At 35.6% G+C, this 22,727-nt stretch overlaps 1 protein-coding gene across 5 annotated transcripts in view; it reads left to right on the forward strand.

The window, feature by feature from the left end:
- The window catches only part of WAC (WW domain containing adaptor with coiled-coil), a 79,213-nt gene that overhangs the window by 54,131 nt on the left and 2,355 nt on the right, over window positions 1-22,727 (forward strand). For 3 of the 5 annotated variants that reach the window (XM_069458701.1, XM_069458699.1, XM_069458703.1), the window contains exons 7-12: window positions 1,741-2,049; window positions 14,269-14,514; window positions 16,305-16,427; window positions 17,758-17,906; window positions 20,083-20,201; window positions 21,711-21,897. In XM_069458701.1, coding sequence (XP_069314802.1) covers window positions 1,741-2,049; window positions 14,269-14,514; window positions 16,305-16,427; window positions 17,758-17,906; window positions 20,083-20,201; window positions 21,711-21,897 — 1,133 coding nt within the window. The remainder of the gene's footprint in view (window positions 1-1,740; window positions 2,050-14,268; window positions 14,515-16,304; window positions 16,428-17,757; window positions 17,907-20,082; window positions 20,202-21,710; window positions 21,898-22,727) is intronic. The other 2 variants (XM_069458700.1, XM_069458702.1) reach the window with 2 other exon arrangements.

Genomic DNA, 22,727 nt, shown 5'->3' on the forward strand with positions numbered 1-22,727 from the left:
TATTGTAGTATCCTTTTTGCAGAAGGAAACTCGGAATAAAATTTAAAAGTCTTATGTCCGTGCAAGTTGATAGTTTACTGATGTATTAATATCATGCAACAGATGTTTGTGTTCTGTTCGTTTTTCTAAGATAATATAGTATGGTATATAATTTATAAATCTGAATTTTATATATGACGTCATTGTTAAAAGACCTTGTGTGATGTGACTGAAGTTTTTTGGCAGTACCCCAGTACCTTTTGTTGTGGAATAACATAATAATATTTGTTTACTGACAACTCTGAAACTACCTTACAGTTTTTTGGTTTTTTTTTTTTTTTTTGAGAGAGAGTCTCGCTCTGTTGCCTGGGGTATTGTGCCGTGGCATCAGCCTTGCTGACAGCAACCTCAAACTCCTGGGCTTAAGCGATCCTACTGCCTCAGTCTCCCAAGTAGCTGGGACTACAGGCATGTGCCACCATGCCCGGCTAATTTTTTTTTCCTATATATATTTTTAGCTGTCCAAATCATTTCTTTCTATTTTGAGTAGAGATGGGGTCTCGCTCTTGCTCAGGCTGGTCTCGAACTCCTGACCTCGAGCGATCCTCCCGCTTGACCTCCCAGAGTGCTCGGATTACAGGCATGAGCCACCGCGCCTGGCCTACCTGACGGTTTGAGTATATTTCCTTCTTTGTGTTTTCTTGGTCTTTAGAATTGGAGGAGCTGTGAATTGGAAAAAACAATAGAATATTCAATAGAGAGGGCATCCTTTGGTAAAATATTATGTATTATATGCTTGAATCTTACGGCATTACATATCATATGCTTGAAGGTACTTTAGTTATTGATTGGAATATCATAGGTTAGAGACTTTTTGATAAATATAAATTTTGTTAACATGATTGAAATTTTCCTTTTGTACTGTTGTGTGGAAGCATGGTGCTGGAATATAAATTGTTGAAAGAGTTTAAACTATTTTTAGTACTTATTTCTGAGTTTAAAATATTTTTGTGGCTTTATATTAGAAGAGGATCTGTTTTTAATACACCTGGTGACAAGTAGATTTTTCTGACTATGCTGTGCATGTAGGACTTCTGTTTTCCAATAGCATTATGCATCATTTTATTACTAACTCTCTGATATTTGTAGCATTACTGAAAATATTATGAATTGGTTTATTTATTGAATGCACAGTTCATCATAAGTTTAGCCATCTTAAAATGATTTCATTTAAGCCCTCGCATAAACTACTTCAGAGCCCAGTAAGTAGCTGCCTTAGTATTTAGAAAACTCAGGCTGACAAAGCTAATATTCTATTGCAGTTGAACCACTGTGAACAATAGTAGAACCTACGATCCATATTTTGAAAGAATGGAGCATTTACTTTTTCTATTTTTAAAGCATTTAAACTTTTTTTTTTGAGTAAAATGTTTTAACTCCATATATTGATTTTTTTTTTTTTTAATGTTTTGTTTGAACTACAGTGTGATTCTAAAGAATCCTAAAAACTTGTAGCCCCCTGGAAATCTAAGTATAGATGAATGTTAATCATTGAGTGAAAACTACTCTTTCCAGGATTTGGATGTTTATATGCCAGTGGTAAAACTGCAGACACTAACTAGGCTTGCAGTTTTATAAAAAGATGATATAAGTACAAGTATGTTGCTAAATTAGCTGATGTTGAAGACAAGATTCTAACGTAATCTTTTTTCTTCCCCTTCCGTCATTCCAACATCTCTTTTTTCGAACTGTGAACTAAAGTGGAAGACAAGCATTCCAGTGATGCCAGTAGTTTGCTCCCACAGAATATTTTGTCTCAAACAAGCAGACACAATGACAGAGACTACAGACTGCCAAGAGCAGAGACTCACAGTAGTTCTGCGCCAGTACAGCACCCCATCAAACCAGTGGTTCATCCAACTGCTACCCCAAGCACTGTTCCTTCTAGTCCATTTACGCTACAGTCTGATCACCAGCCAAAGAAATCATTTGATGCTAATGGAGCATCTACTTTATCAAAACTGCCTACACCCACATCTTCTCTCCCTGCACAGAAAACAGAAAGAAAAGGTATGCCATTATTACTAGATGCTGCACGTTGAACTATAGTGTTTTTAAAAGTCTTTTAGAATGTAACTGTAGCTTTAGGTCTAGAGTTAGCAATATTTAGCCTTTTCTTTTAATTTGTAAGTAGCAAGCTTCAGAACTGTTTTTTGCCTTTGACACTGAAGTCAAGTGCTTAAGTTATAATAGTAATGGTTTAAATAACTTGTCAAAGTCAAATGACTGTCCTTGCATATTTGTATATAATTTTTGCTTTTGTGATAATTGTCTTCTTGATAGTTGAGTTTAGAAGTTGTCTCAATTGCTCTTCATTAAAATTTCATATGAGTAGAGACATTTTTAAACTTATCATTTCTATATAATATGCAATTATTGGTTTCAATTTGTGATGAGAAAACTAAGTCGTGGGCCACAAGATAAGGAGTGCTAATGTCCGAACTGGACCTTAAGTCTAACTAAGGGTTAGAAGTTAAACATGGCAACCCAAATGGTGTTTTTTCAACTCAGTGTTAATAATTATACCATGTTCAAAAAGTTAGAAATAGATGGTGAGAACAACCACTTAGGAGGTGACACACAACATACACAGTGTGATGAGAAGTATATTTGCATGGACCATCCATAGTTCCAAATTTCTACTTGAGTATTCACAATCCCAAAGTTACACTTGATAGTGTGTTTTAAGAAACTAAGGAAACTAAAAGGCAATAAATAAGTCATCATGGACAGACCCATTAGCAGACCATTAGTAAATGCTGAGGAACTTTTAAATGTCCTACCAGTTTAGGAGATGCTGATGAGTCTTTAGGCCTTATCTGTTGCTTAATCCATTAATTCAGGTTGACTCAATTTGTTGATGAAGGGTTCAAATAATTGAATTTCTTTTGTTTTTGGCTTCTTTCCTTTTATGCATGTTATTTGAATGTGTCCCTTGTACTATAGCAGTTGTGTTCCGTATTACTAAACCATATACTTTCATCATACAGTGCATAATAAATCAAACAGATTAATGCTTGTTCCAGATGTCAGATTTCTTAATGATAGGTTTATACAAAGATTCATACATACATGTCATATTTACCCTTTTGCAGAATTAAATTTGCAAAGAGGATTCTTGAGAGATGGAGTCAGAATTAATGCAGTAGTTAATGTATTTTTTTATATGTTCTTGATTTTTAGTTCCTATAATTCTATTAGATAATTTAGTAACAGAAAATTTTATTTTAAAAGCCCTTGTTAAAGAAAAAAATCCTGTGGTCTTTTTAAAGTTTTATCCCATTTCACTTTTGTACATTTAACACTTTTTAACTCTTCTCCTTTTTGAAATTTTTTTCTCTGGCTTCTGTGATACTACACTCCTTTGATTTCCTAATTCTTTTCCCTTTGCTCTCCTTAAATATTAGTCTATTGCGGCCTTTTCCCCTGTGTTTTGTTCTTTTTCTTGCTCAACGTGTCCTCTTTCCCTTGGTAGTCGTTCTTTGTGACCGTCATGACTCTCAGGTCTTTAGTTCTAATTCACACTCACATATCTACTTCCCTTCTATAAGCTCTTGGCATTTGTTACGTTTCCTCAGATACAGTGTGTCCCACATTTCTCTTTCCTGCAGTTGATTCTTAGATACTCAGTAACTGACAGTACTGTCCCTTGTTCTTCAACATTCTCACCCATCCATTGACAAATCTTGGACTCTTTCTCCTATCACTCATTTGTGTATACTCTTTTTATTGTTCTTGCCACTGCCATTGTTGAGACTCAGGTTATTGCTCTTGAAGTCACCTCCTGATTACTTTCTTATCCAGTCTATCCACTTAGGGTAGCATCCTTAGAAAGTTTAGATTGGATCGTGTCACTTCCTTGCCTAAAAACTTCTAATGGTTTGCCATTATAAAGTCCACATTTATTAGTAAGATTATAGCAAGCAATTGGCAGTCTGGTTGCAGTCTGTCTTACCAGCTTTATCTTTAGCCATTTCACTCTTAATTCCCTGATTCTTTTGTTGCAAACTTGGACATTTCTTAGGACATGTTATGTTCTGAGCCTTTGCTAAATAGGACGTGTTCTTTCTTCCATTCTTACCTGTTGAACACAGTACTTTTTTGTGAAGACCTAGCTCTAAAGTCCTTGGGTTCTCAGTATCAGTTAACCTCTCCCAGTCTGTTTCCCAAAACGTTGTACTTTTGTCTATTACAGCACTTACCATGTTACAATTTCAGTTTTTTTGATTGGACTGTATCTTCTTTAGGGTTAGACATTATGTTTTATTGCATTTTGTACTTTGTTCATCTTCTACCTTCTCCCTTCATGCTTCAGGCACCATTCCTGACAAACTTAGCATAATTAAAAATTTAACTGTGTGCCAGGTTTGGTGCTGATTGTCTATGTAAATTTTAGTTTAAAGCAATACTGTAAGGGAAGGTTTTATCTCCAGCTTAGAAATGAGCCTAAACATTGCCACGATTTAAACACATGGGTGAGTTTTAGAGGCAGCTTCTCTAGAACTCATATTCTTTCCCCAAAACTTTCTATAATGAAAGACATAATGTATACCAAATCTATATCAATTTGGACAATGGCAAGTCAAAATTCCTGAAAAACCAGAGGCGATTCAAGTTTAAATTCCACAAAATGTCTTGCTAATCACAAGTATTATAAAAAAATTTTATATATAGTAATTTTAAATTTATAGAAAGAAACTTGATGACCTTGAAATTACCTAATTATGTAAGGGAAATTACTGTTTTCCCCTGACCTATTAATTGAAGACAGTTTTACTTTAAATTGTATAAGAGTTTTTGATCTTTTCATGTTGTTCTCTAGTTGGTCTAAGTTTGTGAAGTGTCCACCAATTTGAAATATTTTTTTCCCCTCAATAGAGACATCTATGTTACATAAATTAAGCTTTCTGTTGACTCTTCTCATCAACATAGTGATTTTCTTTGGATTTTCCTTAGTAATTTATATTAAGGATTGATGGTTCACATCCGGTTGGTCTGTTAGTCTTAAGTGCTAATAGTATAGCTCAGCTGTATTTAAAGATGTCAATGGTAGGTCCCTATGTTAAATAATACAAGAGCAGGATTTTTGTCTTAACCACTGCTATATCCTTAGTGCTTGACAAATATTAGGTATTTGTTGTAGATTGATACATAGCTGCAAAAATGGTAATAAATGTGTTGAGGGTTGGGGAAGCACCTCCATTGGTCATGGTTTAAAAGATGTATTTGGGGCTAGGTGTGGTGGCTCACGTGTGTACAAAGTCTAGTGCTTTGGGAGACTGAGGTGGGAGGATTGCTTGAGCTCAGGAGTTCAAGACCAGCCTGAGCAAGAGCGAGACCACGTCTCTACTAAAAATAGAGAAAATTAGCTCGGTGTGGTGACACATGCCTGTAGTCTCAGCTTCTAGGGAGGCGGAGGCAGGAGGATCACTTGAGCCCAGGAGTTGGAGGTTGCAGTGAGCTATGATGATGCCACTGCACTCTAGCCTGAGTGACAGAGTGAGACTCTTGTCTCAAAAAATTAAAAATGTATTTGAAGAAGAAGAGTGTATATGTTGTGCATTTAATGAAAGGGTACTAGCAATAGATTTAGATCTGTTTGATGTCAGTGTGTCATTTGAGAAAAAGAACCTAAAATGAACTCTGCTTGCTTGAGGGACAAAAGTGTGGAGAAAGCTGCAAAGCTGTTATACTTTTGAAGAGAATAATCCTCGTGTTAGGTAAGGTGAAACAAAGGAGTCAGGCGCTCCAGTTTAGGTCTGCATTTGTGGTATGGTAACATTTGAGTATCTGTTGGTACGATCACCTTGCTGGACAACCATATAACAAATAGAGAAACTCTGATACGCTTAAAAATATCAAACTGATTTTTATCAGTTGGCACCCCAGTGACCAATCTAAATTGGCTCCAACTCCACTGTCTCTTATAGATTTGTGAAATGACAAATATAGGAGATGTTGGATCCTTGTTCTTTGCTATGACTGAGAAAGAGCCAGTGTCGGGAGAGTTTAATGACCTTAATCAGCAAGTTCCTCATTTAGTAATTTAGAGTTATAATTTATTAGCATAGATAAATTTGAAAACAGAACAAAGTAGCCACAGCAGCAAATTTAGTGACCAAGATAGCTTGTAGAGGGCTAGGCTAGGATGTCTCAATAGTCACATAGCTGGTTCCATAATGGGAGAAGATGGGGAGATTAGTGATGCTAATTAATGTATAGTATGAGTCAGTCACTTGAAATAAAATTCTTTTTTGTGTTTTTATAATATCTGTAGACTAAGTGACATTTGGGTGGACCTGAAGACTGCGGTATGTGTTCAGGCCAGCCTTTTATAGCTAACATGCGAGGCGATTCACTGGCTGCAGTGGGCCAGCTTCAGCATTCAGTTGCTCTTTTTAGGATTACTAAATAAATATTCATGAAATATTAGATTGGCCATGCAGTTATTCAAATATTTATTGAGTAAATGAATACTTTGGTGGAAGAATTTATTTTTAATAAGTTTAAATTAAGCTTAGTCAGCTTAATAAAGATAGCATTTGGACAGTAGGGCAGGAGAAACAACTGTAATCAAAAGAACATTAAAAATACTGTAAGTTGAGGGTAAGGAAGACCTTAATCAAGACTCAAAATGCTTTTGCCTTTAAAAAAAATTGATAAATCTGACCACATAAGGCATTTAAAACTTTTATTTGACTTAGAGGTACGCGAACCAAACGTTGAAAGACAAATATCAAATTGGGAGAAAATACTTGTAACATATATAACAGACAGATACATTAAAAATTTATACACAGCAGTGCGAAAAAGTCCAATAGAAAAATGGGCAAAGAATATTAACAGGCAATTAGAGAAAGTTAAATTGCCAGCCTTAGCTTATACTGTATACAAAAACTAACTAAAAATAGATTGAAGACCTAAATTTAAGAACTAAAACTTATAAGAAAACAAAAGATCTTAATGATATTGGATTTGACGGTGATATCTTGGATATGACACCTTTGGTCAGAGGCACAGGCAACAAAAGAAAAAAATAGATACATTGGACTTCATCAGTCATAAAAACTTTTATGAGACAAAAGGAGTGAAAATACAATTCATAGAACGAGAGAAAAATATAAATCATATATGAGATAAGATATTAATATCCAGAATATATAAGGAAGTCAACAACAACAAAACAGCTCGGCTCAAAAATGGGCAAAGAATGAATAGGTCTTTCTCCAAAGAAGATAATCTAATAGCCAATAAGCACATGAAGAGATGCTTAATATCATTAGTTATTAGGGAAGTACAAATGAAAAACCACAGTGAAATATCACTTCATACTCCCTAGGGTGACTAACACATTAAATGCCACGTGAGTTGTATTTAACTCACACTAGTTTTGAGCCCGGGGCCTTGTGAAACCTATATAACACATCTCTTTACCTTGGGAGATTATAAGACATGCACAGAAAACAATAAAAATAACAATTTCTTCATTAAATTAGAACAGGGTCATTTTGTTTCAAAGCTTTTATTCTGTTTTTGTAATAAAATACTATAGCTCCAGGGGAAAAAAATTTTTTTCCTGGCGTGGCAATGTGTAAAAAAAAAAAAAAAAAAAAGCTAACAGGTAAGTTTTTGAGGATGTGGAGAAATTGGAATCTTTGTACATTGCTGGTGGGAGCGTAAAATGGTACAGCTACTGTTGAATATGGTTTGGTATTTCCTCAAAAGGCTAAACATAGAATTATCTGCATGATCTGCAGTTCCACTGCTAGATATATACCCAAAAGAATTGCAAGTAGGAACTCAAACAGATGTTTATACACCAGTGTTCTGGAAGTGTACCGTAACACAACATCAGGTAGAAAAAATCAAGTGTCCATCAACAGATGAAAGGACAAACAAAATATACATGCCGTAAAATATTCAGCCTTCAAAAGAATTGAAATTCTAATACATGCTACAACATGGGTGAACCTTGAGAACATTTCACTAAGTGAAATAAGCCAGACACCGAAGGAAGGACAAATACTGTATGATTCCACATATATAAGGTACCTAGAATGGGCAGATTCATAGAGACAGAAAGTAGAATAGCTGTTACCAGGAGCTGTTGGGTGCGGAGAGGTGAGGGTGGGGAGTTGTTGTTTAATGGGAACCAAGTTTCTGTTTGGGAAGATGAAAAATTTCTGTAGATAGATGGACAGTGGTGATAGTTGCACAAAAATGCGAATGTATTTAATGCCACTGCATTATACACTGAAAATGGTCAGTTTTGCGTTATGTATATTTTATCAGCATAAAAACAACGCAAGAGATTACCATTACATATTGAAAGTTAAGATTAAAATGAAGTCCGTTTTCACCCTTGAGATTAGTGACAACAATTCAATGTGGGGGAAACGGTTTGTGGTAGTGTGTAAGTTGATGCTGCTAGTGTGGAGGTCAGTTAAGCAATCTGTTAGAAGTTGCTTATCTTCTGTATGTATTACATGAAGTTGCTAATACATTAAAAAAGCAAATTGCAAAAAAAATACAGTATCTGTTATAAAACATCAGGAACATATTTATGTACATTCATAACTGCATAGAAAAAGTTGTAGAAGATATATGATTAAATGTAATCACGAATTTTAAAATGTAAGTCACAGTATGATTATAATAGATATTGTCACCTAGCTACCTTAAGTTTTTTCCTACTGTACTTTGCATACTTTACCTTTATAACCTGCTCCATGTCTCCATGTAACACTATCACTGCAAAGTAGAAAAAGCAGGCAGCCTTTGATTTAGCAGTAGTTTGAGCCTCACATGTTCCTGTGTCCTGTTCAGTATTACAGCAGCTGTGAAAACACCATAGGGAATTTGTGATTAGAAGTGCAGTTATTACCAGTGTCTTATTAGATCTTATTGTATGTTGAAAAGGAGTTATTTGACATACCAGAAAAATGTAGGTCAGAAATAAATTTTGACTTTGGTTTATGCTAAGGTGGTTTGAAAGGGTGCCTATAATTAGAAAAGTTGAGTGAAAATACTTTAAACCTTAAAAAGTTAGGTTATAGTAAAGATTTAAAGTCTAGTGTTTGGTAGGTTACTCCCCCTTGTGCCAAAAATGGGAAATACAAGTGAGTTATTAAGCATAATTATAAAGCATAAGGGGAGGAAAGAGATTTTATTTCTTAAAGCAGATATACACAATTTAAAATCAAGGGACAACATATGGAACATATCAATAAATTGGTTAGAGATCTACAAGTCATAGAAATGTTAAGTGTGAAAATGAGGGGACAGTTTAAAATAGCTTAGAAAAGAGATCACTAAATATCTTTACAAAGGTCTTAGGCACACAAAGTCAAGAGGCTAGAAGCTAGTTAATATTCCATTACCAAAGACTGATTATGAAAGAACATTCGAAGTAACTCAGGTTTCCTGAATGCTGCGGGAAAGTTTGCATCGAAGGAATGAGAGTAGGGTTGATGTTCTTCCAGAGCAGAAGAACCAGTTGACATGAATGACTTTATAATGTAAAAGACTACATTTATTCCCTTACATAAATTCATTCCTTGTTTTTAACTATTTCCAAAGATCCAAATTTTCTGTTTATGTTCAGTTTGATACAAATCCGTCTGAACATTATGACACATACTAGTTTCACATCCTAATAAATTAGATTCCAGCTTAAAAGGGGTCAGACAAATTATGTGTTAATTAAAATGAGCTATCGATTGGTGTATGCAAAGCACACTCAGTGATTGTTTACTTGTTCTGAATAGTAGTTCTGTTGCCTTTGTGGATGTAAAAAGTGGTTGAGTATTTTTATAAGATTATTTAAAATAAGTCTAAGTTAAATTTGTCTCTGAAGTATGTAGTATTACCTATCTTTGAGTGTAGCATAGAATGAGCTATTCATTGTCTCCTTTGACAGTTACTTTGATGGAGATCTAAAGCTTTCTCCCTAGTATCACCAGTTTTTGAGGGCAATCCGAGAAATTGGCCTGAAGTTCAGAGAGTGCACAGATACATGCATCTGTGCCTGCATTGCAGGATCCAGTCAGCAAACGTATGTTGGTGCCAAGTCCTGTTTTGCATCAGGGCAACAGAGATAAAGACAACAAAATTGCTCTCCTGAAGGAGCTCATGTTCTAGTAGAAGGGAAAGATAATAAATACTGCTATATAATAGAAAGTGCTGGGTAATATGATAGCTCTGTGTTAGGGCCACTCTGAACAAAGAGGAGGAGCACCCAGACAACACCTTAAATACGAAACTTATACCTTTTTTATTATTTTAATGATTAAACTACTTTTCAGAATAGAATTTTATATTTGTATTAATTAAGCTGAATCAGTTACTAGTTTCCAGTTATACATGTAGATTAAGAGGCACAGTATAAGAAATACTAAATCTGTAAGATAGTCTGGAAGGGCATTCGTATGAGTGTGTCTTTCAGTGGGTGAGTGGACCTGATTAAAAAATCGTGTAAATATTAGTAAGCTGAAGACTTGTCTGAAAGGAGGTTTAGTTTCCTGTCGTTGATCTTATCTATATTCCACTCAGTACTCCATGTTGGGCTATGTTTTAAAATTTTGTTTTGGTTATCTTTTCTTTTAAAAGATAAAATTATCTTTTTAAAAATTTTTAAAGTTAAAAGGAACCTTGGAGTTCCTCTAGTCTGTTTTTTTCATAACCAGCAAGAGGTGCCAGAATCACACAAAGGACTTCTACAAGTTGTACATATGCCTAGACCTCCACGGGTTCATTAGATCTGGGTTGGAGCCTAGGTATCTATCTATCTCTGTGTGTGTGTGTGTGTGTGTGTGTGTGTGTATATATGTATGTATGTATATATATGTATATATATATATATATATATATAAAAACTTCAGAGGTGATTCTGATAGGCAGTCTGCTGAGAACTAATGCTCAAAATCAAACCTTTTAATAGAGAAATCCTGGTCTTCGGAGATGTCATGTGCCCAACAGTCCCCATAACTAGGATCAGCTGATTTCCACACTAATCTGTAATCTTTCACAAAACTACAAAAGAAGTCTATGCTCAGGGGAGATGAACCTATTAAGTAGAAATTAAGGATGTTTAGTTTTTGTTTTCTTTATGGTGAGATGCCTCAGTTTCTATTTTGGGGTGTTTGCTTGGATTGAAGGCCAATACTGAAGGGCTTTTAAGCTTGTCTATTAAGTTTTCAAGTTTATAAATAGATTTTGGCAGCACCAAAACAAAATTGAATACACCTTGCACCTCCTCTCCAGCTTGCTACTTCTGCTTGTTATTAAAGGCAGGAGAAAATCCCCAGAAATAACAAAAAGTGAGGATAATTTCAGAGGGGTGTAAGAACTAATTTAATTGTGCAGTAAATAAAAATAAAGAACTGGTTTCATTCTGAACATTGATCAAGATGCCCCCTAAGTTATATGTGAAAGAACCTTTGAAAAGGGATATATGAGACACCTCCATCTCTACAAAAAAAAAAAAAAAAAAAAATTAAAAATTAGCTGGATGTGGTGGCATAAATCTGTAGTCTCAGCTATTTGGGAGGCTGAGGCCCAGGAGTTTGAGGCTTCAGTGAGCTGTGATTGTGCCACTGCACTCCAGCCTAGGTGACAGCAAGATCTTGTCTCTAAAAATATTTTTAAAGTGGGGGAGATACAGTCTGTAAGTGATTGCCCCACAAAATATAATAGCCAACAGTAGAATTTTCACAAGGAAAATGTTTATCATTTTATACTTGTCTATGAAACCAGAACAGAAGGCTGAAAATAATGGGGGCTGTATCCCACACTAAAGGACCCTCCTTTAAAATGTATACCTTACAAAAATAAAAATATCTTAAGCCTTCTGAGCTGATGGTCATGTTTAATCAACACACCCTTGAAATGTACTGAAGCAGCAACAAGAGCCGCACTTCAGAGAGCTTTTATTCCTAGTTCTTTGACCGTGATACAGGGGTAGTGTGAAAAGACTTAAGCTCACTAGTACTGTATACACGATCTTGAAAATCTTCAAGAAATGGGTACATGTGGGAAATTAACGCTGCTTTAGAAGGTATTCATATTTAGTCTTTGACCAATATTATACAAAAGTGTGAACATCTTGGATAGTCCAGTCTGAATGTTAGCAAAGGGTCTTTTTTTTTTTTTAGTACTTTTCCATTAATGTCACTGTATTAATTAAATTCCATGGAATGAAAATACCAGTTTGTGCCTATTTTCTTGTTGGTAGTCATTTGGTTTGTGCTAGTTTTGTGCTAAAATAAAGCAAGCACAATGCTGCTATGATAACTATAAATGTTTCTTCTGATTTACATATATCAGAGTTTCTCTAAGGGTGTATAAGGGGAGTTACTGGGTTGTGAAGTGTTTGTCTTTTTTTTTTTTTTTTTTTTTGAGACAGAGTCTCTCTCTGTTGCCCAGGCTAGAGTGAGTGCCGTGGCGTCAGCCTAGCTCACAGCAACCTCAAACTCCTGAGCTCAAGCCTCCTGTCTCAGCCTCCCGAGTAGCTGGGACTACAGGCATGCGCCACCATGCCCGGCTAATTTTTTCTATATATATTTTTAGCTGTCCATATAATTTCTTTCTATTTTTAGTAGAGATGGGGTCTCGCTCTTGCTCAGGCTGGTCTCGAACTCCTGAGCTCAAACGATCCGCCCACCTTGGCCTCCCAGAGTGCTAGGATTACAGGCGTGAGCCACCGCGCCCGGCCCAGTTTGTCTTTATAATGCCAAATTACTTTCCAGTGTGGTTGTATCGATTTATTTTCCACCAGAAATGTTAAGTAAATGTTCCCATTACTCCTTGACAACATTTGGTATTGTCAGACTTTTAGATGTTTGCCCATATGATGAGTGTAAAAGGATATCTTGCTTTATATTACATTTTCCTGATTATTAATAAAATGTTGAGCATCTTTTCTTGCATTTCTTAGCCATTCATGTTTCCTCTGTGAGAAATATCTTACGTCTTTTGTACATTTTTCCATTGGGTAGTTTATCTTTTATTTATAGTTCTTTAAAGTATTCTTGTTAATGATACTTTGGATGTAGTTGTTTTGCATTTTGTAATATTAGAAATCTGCTTGATTTTAAAGATATCTTATGTTTTTTTCTAATCTTAACAATTTAAATATATACACAAAATTCAGTCTACCTTAAATTGGTTTTGTTTTAAATGTAAGTTTTTATATCTGCTGGCAAATCCTGCTAGCTTTGTTTTTCTTTAGGAATTTATAGAATCTTCAGTATTTATATTAGTAGTTTGTGAAATACTATTAAAAAATATTATTGGTGGTCGGGCACGGTGGCTCATGCCTATAATCCCAGCACTTTGGGAGACTGAGGCGGGAGGATCGCCTGAGGCCAGGAGTTTGAGACTTCCCTGGGCAACAATGGGAGACCCCATCTCTGCATTAAAATTTACAAAATAAAGTTTTCAAAAAATGCTGTTGGGGCTTTGATTACAATTGCATTCAATCTATATAAATTTGAAACAGCAGCTTTAAAAGAATTTCCATGTATGTTGTATACATCTTTCATTTCTAAATACTATGAGAGTGGGGGCGTTTTAGTTTATTTTTTACTATTAAAAGGGTCTTTTTAGTGCTAATGATCTTTAAATAATACAGAGATAGCTCATTGCCTTATATATTTAATTATAAAAGGAAAATATATGGTTCTAAAACTCAGTATTAAGTATAAAAATTCAAAATAAGAGTCTCCTCTCATTTATCACACCCTTAGTCCGTTCTGGAGGGGCCACCATGGTGCAAAGGCCGTTGTTTGTACTGTGTTCTTAAATGTTTTTCACCTTATTTTATGAGACATAAATTAAGTCCTGTAGAATTATATTGTCCTCTCATCCTAATTAATGGAAACTATTTGAATGTGTGGTTAAAATACAACTGTGTTTCAGACAGCATTACTATGAGACAGAGAGTGGTAGGTTTTGAATCAGACATGGCCATGGCTTATTATGTTTTGTGACTTCAAGCAAGTTTTATAACCTTTGTTTTCTCACCTGTGAAATAGGAATATACAAATGCCAAGTTCATTATTCTAGACAGTCAAATACTTACTGAGCACCCTTTAATGCGATCCTTTGTTAAGAGTTAAATGAGATCATTTGCGTCAGGTACCTGACACATGGGAGATAGTCTTTGGATGTTTGTTCCAGTGTCCTCTGTTTGGGTAATTTTTTCAGCCTTATTATCTTCTTTTCATTTAGAATCTACATCAGGAGACAAATCTGTGTCACATTCTTGCACAACTCCTTCCACGTCTTCTGCCCCTGGACTGAATCCGACATCTGCTCCCCCCACGTCTGCTTCGGCAGTCCCCGTATCTCCTGTTCCACAGTCACCAATACCTCCATTACTTCAGGACCCAAATCTTCTCAGACAGTTGCTTCCTGCTTTGCAAGCCACGCTGCAGCTTAATAATTCTAATGTGGACATATCTAAAATCAATGAAGGTAAATGTTCATTTTTAAAAATGTTTGCATTGTGCAAAATTATGTAATTAGTAAAATTTCCAAGTTATAGGAATAGTCTTTGTTTCCTCTCGAAATTCATTGTTTGAAATTTGAAATTTATATCCCCCGTAGTAGTTGAAGACCATTGGTAGTATCACTGAGTTAGCAATGCTTGCATCTTCTGTATATTTTTCAAGACTTGCTATATATTTAGTAGCTACTGGAGAGGAGCCATTCTATGTGCTTAATGCGTATTGTTTTTTTTTTTTTTTTTTTTTTTTTTTTTTTTTTTGTTGAGACAGAGTCTCACTTTGTTGCCCAGGCTAGAGTGAGTGCCGTGGCGTCAGCTTAGCTCACAGCAACCTCAGACTCCTCGGCTTAAGCGATCCTACTGCCTCAGCCTCCCGAGTAGCTGGGACTACAGGCATGCGCCACTATGCCCGGCTAATTTTTTCTATATATATTTTTAGTTGTCCATATAATGTCGTTCTATTTTTAGTAGAGACGGGGTCTCGCTCAGGCTGGTCTCGAACTCCTGACCTTGAGCAATCCACCCGCCTCGGCCTCCCAGAGTGCTAGGATTACAGGCGTGAGCCACCGCGCCCGGCCGAGTATTGTTTTTAAGTCAAAACAAAGAACACTTGTTAACATTAGTATAAAAGTTTTTTTATTTCTAGTATATTTCTAGATACCTGTATGGGGATAAATAATTAGAATATTAAAAATACTCTAATTACTAGAAGTAAATACTCTAAATACTCTAAAAACTAGAAGAGTAGGAATTCATGTAGTTAAGTAAAATACTTGAAAAAATTCTGAGAAAGGAGGTGGTAGGTACTGAATAAAGTTTTGCTATTTTCCTGGTTAATTGCATTGTTTAAGTCCAGCTTTGTTTTTCAATATTGTACTAAAGCGTTTAGGCAGCCATCTCGAAAGAAGTCTCAGTAAAAGTGATATGGTTTTAATTTGGAAACCGTTCTGATTGAAACATTAAATCCTAAGCGCACTTTTCTGTTTATATTAATCAGTTTCTTTTTGTGTCATTTTCACATAATATATTTAACAGCAGTGTTAAGTGGTTAAGTTCTTTTTCAATATTAAAAATAAAACTAGTTGGTCATTATTTTTATTGTGAACTTTTTTGTATTTTGACATTATTCTCTAAGATAACTGCAGGTATTCTTGTTTGATAGGTAAATGTTTCACTTAGGCAAAGTGGGGCTTTTAAACAGTTGGAGGAAACAGCACAAGATAATGTCAATAATAAAAGATCGTATGCATCAAAAATGCATGATATTCCTATGTACCAGCTTTCTTATATCCATTTTTTAAAAGACTGTTGGGTGGATGTTGACATATGGTTTGAGTGGCCAGCTTGTCTAAAAAAGCAATCACATGAAATAGCAGCCATTTATCCAGTTAATTCCAAATAACGTGCTGAGCACGTGGATGGGTTTCTGGCATAATGGCAAGTTCCTGTGAATACTCTTCAGTGTTTTTTAAAAAGTCTCTTTGGGGGATTTCATTTAACTAAGCATCCTAATTTATTAGTTTAAAGGAAACTCTATTAGTTTATCTTTATTGTAAACCTATTAAGTTTCTTCTTCTCTGCCTCAGGTCATTGCAAGATCTTTAGATTTCATTATATTACTCCAGTCTTCTAGACTCTTGAGAGTTCTGGTGTGAAACACTTCGGTTTTTTCTGGGTTCTCTTTGAGCTTTTTTGAGTTATTAATACCATGTATTATGCCTCTGTTTTTATTTGAATTTAGGAAATAATGTGTTTTTAGTTCTTACAGCAGCTGTTACACAAGCCTCACTGCAGTCTATAATTCATAAGTTCCTTACTGCTGGACCATCTGCTTTCAACATCACATCTCTGATTTCTCAAACTGCTCAGCTCTCTACACAAGGTATTCATACTCTGATATTGCTACTATAGTAGCTTGATTTTGTTTAGTAATTAATGGCAGGTTTTTGCTTTTGGTTTTTTTGTGGGTTTTTTTGGTTGTTGTTTTGGGGGTTTTTTTGCTTTTGAAGAGATTTAATTTTTGATGAGATTTACATTATTGGCTACAATAATGATTTTATGTTTGGTTTTTATAACACTAGCATATATAGTAGTATTTTTATTTCCTTTTTATTTTTAAATGAAGTGAGCTTTGACATTTGTCTTAATGTATTACTATCAAATCTGTAGTAATGTATATATTTAATTCAGAGTTTAAGTTGTTAATGAAATGTTTTACTGCAAAGCTGAAAGTAAACTGTTTTTTTTTTTTTTTTTTTTTTTTTTTGAGACAGAGTCTCACTCTGTTGCCCGGGCTAGAGTGAGTGCCGTGGCGTCAGCCTAGCTCACAGCAACCTCAAACTCCTGGGCTCAAGCGATCCTCCTGTCTCAGCCTCCCGAGTAGCTGGGACTACAGGCATGCGCCACCATGCCCGGCTAATTTTTTGTATATATATATTTTAGTTGTCCATATAATTTCTTTCTATTTTTAGTAGAGACGGGGTCTCACTCTTGCTCAGGCTGGTCTCGAACTCCTGACCTCGAGCGATCCACCCGCCTCGGCCTCCCAGAGTGCTAGGATTACAGGCGTGAGCCACCACGCCCGGCAGTAAACTGTTGACATGCCTGTATCTTCGTGAGACATTGCATGTGTCCGAAGAGTTGAAGTTTGGGTCAGGTTGATTTTAGATGGTGTTTGACCAGAAGATGTGAAATGCTCAGTTTCTACCTTGAATTAGCTATTCCTCTTCGTGAAGGTGTCCACATGGGGAGGAACACACATAGGAGCACATGGGAAATGAACGGGTCACTTTGTCAAAAAGCTGAGAAGCTGAGCAGGAACATCTGGTCTGGAGTGGAGGTATAATGATGGTACAAAGACTCGTACAACTCTGGCCTCACGAGCAGGAGACTGCAGGGGCAGCCTCTGCTTACATGTAGAATAAGGAAGAAGAAATAAGGTTGTTGAGGAGGCCTTCATGTGAGACAAAATTCGGGTTTAGCTCCCTTTTTCAGCCTCAAAAAGGAGAGTGTGCCACACCAGGTGTGCTTACCTCTTAACACACAGCTCATTGAGCCAGTGAGGCCCAGTGAGGAGGTCAGATCTGACTTACTCAGATATATGCTCTCTGTGGGTGTAGGGTGTGTAGAGTGATGCAGAGATTTCACCTCATATATTACAAAGGTTTTTTAGGTTTTTTGTTTTTGAAATTAATTGCTTCATTCTTTTACAGCCCAGCCATCTAATCAGTCTCCAATGTCTTTAACATCTGATGCGTCATCCCCGAGATCCTATGTGTCTCCAAGAATAAGCACACCTCAAACTAACACAGTCCCTATCAAACCTCTGATTAGTACCCCTCCTGTTTCATCACAGCCAAAGGTATGTCTCTTTGGAGGGAAATTTGGAAGCGGAACTACTTACTTTTCCAAAATTGTTTTAGGATCTATATTTTAGGAAAAAGTCCTCTAAGAATGAGGTAATGGTGAAATGAATGACGGGTGAGTGATAGTTGATGCAGGTTAAAATTTCTGAGTTCACTGAGGGGTGAAGAAGGGACTTGAATCTGGGCTACTTGTGTACACCACCTGAGCCCATTCCCTATTGGCTTTGGGATTTGTGGTATGAAGAGCCAGGATAAAGAAGATATACTGAGTCAGTCTTAATACTTACAGAATTTTCAAACTCTAAAAGACACGAGAGAGTTTGTTTTCTAGTGTGTTTTTCATACTTTTATTTAAAAAATTAGTTTCTGTACTAAGAGCTTTATGTGAATTATATTTGACCTTCACATGAGAATCACCTGCCTCATTTAATAGATGAGAAAATTAAACTTTCATTTAAGTCTAGTTTTTTGTGGTAGAATCAGAATTTGAAATCTAGGTGTTTGTGAATACAGAACTCATTTTACCAAGCTGTACTACATGTGTGTTTGTCCAAGCAAAATCTTACATGGGTGGCTCCTTAGAGCACAGTTAGAAAATTGTTGGACTGTTCTTACTGACCTATGAACAGGACCATAGAATGCTACATTCAAATTTTATATCACAGCATTTGCGTCTTGTCCATAACTCATAAGTAAATCCCGATTATACTCATTCTTTGCTTTTTAACATGCCACTAGTGAAACATTGAAAGGTTTAGAGTTCACTGTTGCAAATTGTGATTTTTTTTTTTTTTTTTAATTCCTAATGGTAAATGTTAGGAGTGAATTCTTTTTAGTAGTTGTGAAACAAAATGCTAAAGAATTGTTTATTCAAATAAACCAGAAGCCAAAAAATAAAAATGCATTGAAACATAGCTTGAAAGTGATAGTAGGCTAACTTGTAGGTGTTCTTATTTTTCATCCCTTTCCTCCCTTGGCCATTGATCTGTGCTTGTTTTAGGACCATTCTAGATTGGTTTTTTTTTTCTTAATTCTACGTTACAGTTGTTTTTTTTTTTTTCTTAATTCTACGTTACAGTTGTTAGTTTATAATGCAGTTCCTTGTCATTTGCTTGTACTTTGGGCGGGGGGGGGGATTAAAATGTGAGTTTCTGCAAAAGAGACCTTATTTTTAGAGCTTAGAACTTATCTTCAGAGTGGTATTTTAAGAGTACAATAGATAATAGCTAAGAGTGAAATGAGTGGTAGTAGTTTTACAGTTTTCTGCATTCAAAAAACCTTTTCAAGTTGTTTAAAAAAAATAATTGGACATGAGCTTATGTAATGTAGAACTTACTAAACTGTACTTTTTAAAAGACTTTTGACTAGAATTGATAATAATATTCAGAAGTAGCAGGACTTCCCAGATTTGTTTGGGAGAATTATTAATCATCCAGAACAAACAGAAAATTAGCAGCTAGAAGGTGTGACTTAATCACAAAAGGCTACATCTGCCTTTGTGATTAAGCCTTGATTTGGGGCTTGTATTTAAACTGCTTGTTTTCTCTGCCGCTGGCATCTGAATATAAGTAGCGTGTGTATCCCCTTAACCTCTTGGTGTCTACCTCTGTAGGGTAGCATCTTTGAAAAACTCTCTGGTTGAATTTGTATAGTTCATAGATCAGTCTATATATTTCTCCCTCTGGTTGAAATCTGCGCATCTGTGTTTGTATGATGTGGAAACATAGATATTTACTTTTACTGATACAAAAATAACATGCTGTTTTAGGAAGGTAATTTTATGGCATTGGGCCATACAACAAAAAAAAATCTAACTTTTTTGTTAAATAAATAGTTAAGTTTCAAAACTTAACTGTCCTCTAGCTGTGTGACCTTTGGCAATTCTTTGTTTTCATTTCTTTAAAACTCCAGATTTTGCAGTGTTTATAGTTACTGACTAGATTTGCGAGGAGAGTGTGGATTGGATTTGAGGGCCTAAACAATAATTTACCCAAATAAATGTTTGTATCACTAATACTAATCTTATAAAACAAGACAGCCCTGCTCTCTTAATCATTGGAGAGTAGAAATAATAGGAAAGTTTCATTGGTACTAGAACTTCTGCTTTTCGTTAGTTTCCATGCTATTTGCCTATGTGATAGAAGCCTGTCTCACCAGACTTTGACATTTCAGGTTAGTACTCCAGTAGTTAAGCAAGGACCAGTGTCACAATCGGCCACACAGCAGCCTGTAACTGCTGACAAGCAGCAAGGTCATGAACCTGTCTCTCCTCGAAGTCTTCAGCGCTCAAGGTAAGTTGTTACTGTGTATCGAGACACATTATCTTCTTTATTATGGCACACTGCATTGTTTGACTGTTACATATGCATACTAGAACTTGGAAGAATCCATGGGTAGCCTAACGTAGTTTCATGTATTCTGAAATTTACAACAGATCTTATATACAAGTATATAATTGTCTCTAGCAGTGAAGCTTGGGTTATTTTTGAAGAAAGTGGCTCTTTAAAATTTTACTTAGTAGAATATGATGGGACTAAAAATATATATAATACTTATGTACAAAAGGGGCACGTGATTTTACAGTTCTTTGTTGGACTTACATCACTTTTTAACCTCCTCATAGCAGTTTTGATTTGAGTATGTTGATGAAGCCAAAAATCTCACATTGAAAACTTGGGCCAATGTTTCCCAACTGGTGTGTATCAGGCTTTCCCAATAGCTTCAGCTCTGACCCTATACAGATTGCTTTTTAGTTAAATAGTGCTGTATTATGTTGTCACTTTTCTTTGTATTAACAATACAACTTTAAATGAAATTTATTGAATGAATAGTTTTCATTTGATTGATTTTCCTATTTTTATTTTATGCTATGAGGTGGCAAAATAATTCAACTGTTTTTTTTATTGTTGTTTTCTAAACAAGCATTTCAGAACTCATACATCCAAATGAGAGTTGTTCCCTTCAAAATAATCACCTTGGAAAGCTGTCTGCTTACTCCAGCAATGTTGCCATTGCTCAGAACATTTTTGGGAAATACTTCTTTTAAATTGTCTTTAGAGGCTGCAGTATTATTTTAAATATCCTCAGTGATGAAAACTCTTCATCCTTTGGGAGATTTAGTTTTTGGAAATAACTGAAATTCATTCAGAGCCAAGTCTGGTGAAGCAGGTAGGAAATCAACTTGGGTGATTCAATTTTTTGGTTCTCACCACCATATCCCCAAACCCTGGCCCAAACCATTTAGTTCTAAAAGAAGATAACAATTTCAGAGTGTTATTTTTTGGTCTTGTTTTGCCACTGTGCTCATTCAGTGCTATCCAGTAAAATGCCTGTACCTTGCTTCACATTGTTTCCCCTTCTGATTCAGCAGAACACTTTGTCCTGATGTCGAGCAGTCAAAGGCAGTGTATATTTTCCCCCTCCCTGTCTAGATGTATATGAGATACAGTCTTCAGATGTGACTTATGTCTACAGCTGTTAAATGTGACCACTTCTTAGTTACATTCTTCACAGTGTTTGTGGTGTACAAAATCCACAGGTTCTGCTGTCACATTCGGAGAGTAACAGTTACTTTGCATTTGACTCTGACAGTAGTGTTAAAAGGGCTCTTTTTTCCCCAAAAAAGTGTATTGAGAAATACATGATGATATACTTTGGATTGTTAATTCTGTTTGATGCTAAAAATAACAAATTTCTCTTAAGAATTTGGGTATCTTTTAAAACAAGTTACTAACAATTTCTAGGATACCCCAAAACTGCTTTTAAACATACTAAACATTCAATTCTGTTTTCTCTTCTAGTAGCCAGAGAAGTCCGTCACCTGGTCCAAATCATACTTCTGGTAGTAACGCATCAAATGCAACAGTTGTACCACAGAATTCCTCTGCCCGACCTGCGTGTTCATTAACCCCCACGCTAGCTGCACACTTCAATGAAAATCTCATAAAACATGTTCAAGGATGGCCCGCAGATCATGCAGAGAAGCAGGTATGTTACCTGATTGACAGCCCATGCTTTACCTTTGAGCAACTAGCAAAACAGGACTTCATTCAACTTTTAGAAAATCTAATCTGGACCACTTTACATTCAAGCTGTATTTAAAATAACTAGTTGCTAATTTGATTATCTGTAGTCATTTTATAAAATATTTGATATATATTTATAAGTAGTTAATAATTTTCTGTGGTTTCACAAAGTATTTTTTTTAATGTATTATTTATTCTTTTTTTGTAGAGACAGGGTCTCACTATGTTGCTCAGGTTGGCCTCAAGCTCTCTTCTTTTACTTCCCAAAGTGCTGAGGATAGTACTTTAATACAGTTATTGTAGCTATTACTACTAAGTACTTAGCATTTAGCTCTATCCTCAGGGCCTTATATTTATTTTCTTTGCTGCTTAAAAAACTACTAAGCAGTGCAGATAATGAGTTTTCCAATTTACTGTTGTGCTCTTGCCAGTCAGCCACTCTGATAGTTTCAGAATCCATTAGAACTATTAATGTCATATGACTCTCCCACTAGACTAGCAACTAAAAGTTAGGTGACATTTTTTTCTTTGAGATGGGAGATTTTAGGACATTGTAGGTTACTGCCATTTGCCTCTCCTTTTTATTAGATAACTGACCATCTGGGGCATTCTGAAAGTTAACAGAGAATATGTTATGTGTCTCATGATACAGGAGTATAGTGAGGCTCTTTGATCAATATTATACATGAACTTGCAGGAATGACAGTCTCTTTGGCTGACCCAGAAACTTTTATTGACCACAAATTACGAGTCCTTTCCTGGTGCTATACTATGCTGAGATTGAAAAGGCTC

This window comes from Eulemur rufifrons, chromosome 25 (genome assembly GCF_041146395.1).
Source record: "Eulemur rufifrons isolate Redbay chromosome 25, OSU_ERuf_1, whole genome shotgun sequence".
Taxonomy (NCBI): Eukaryota; Metazoa; Chordata; class Mammalia; order Primates; family Lemuridae; genus Eulemur; species Eulemur rufifrons.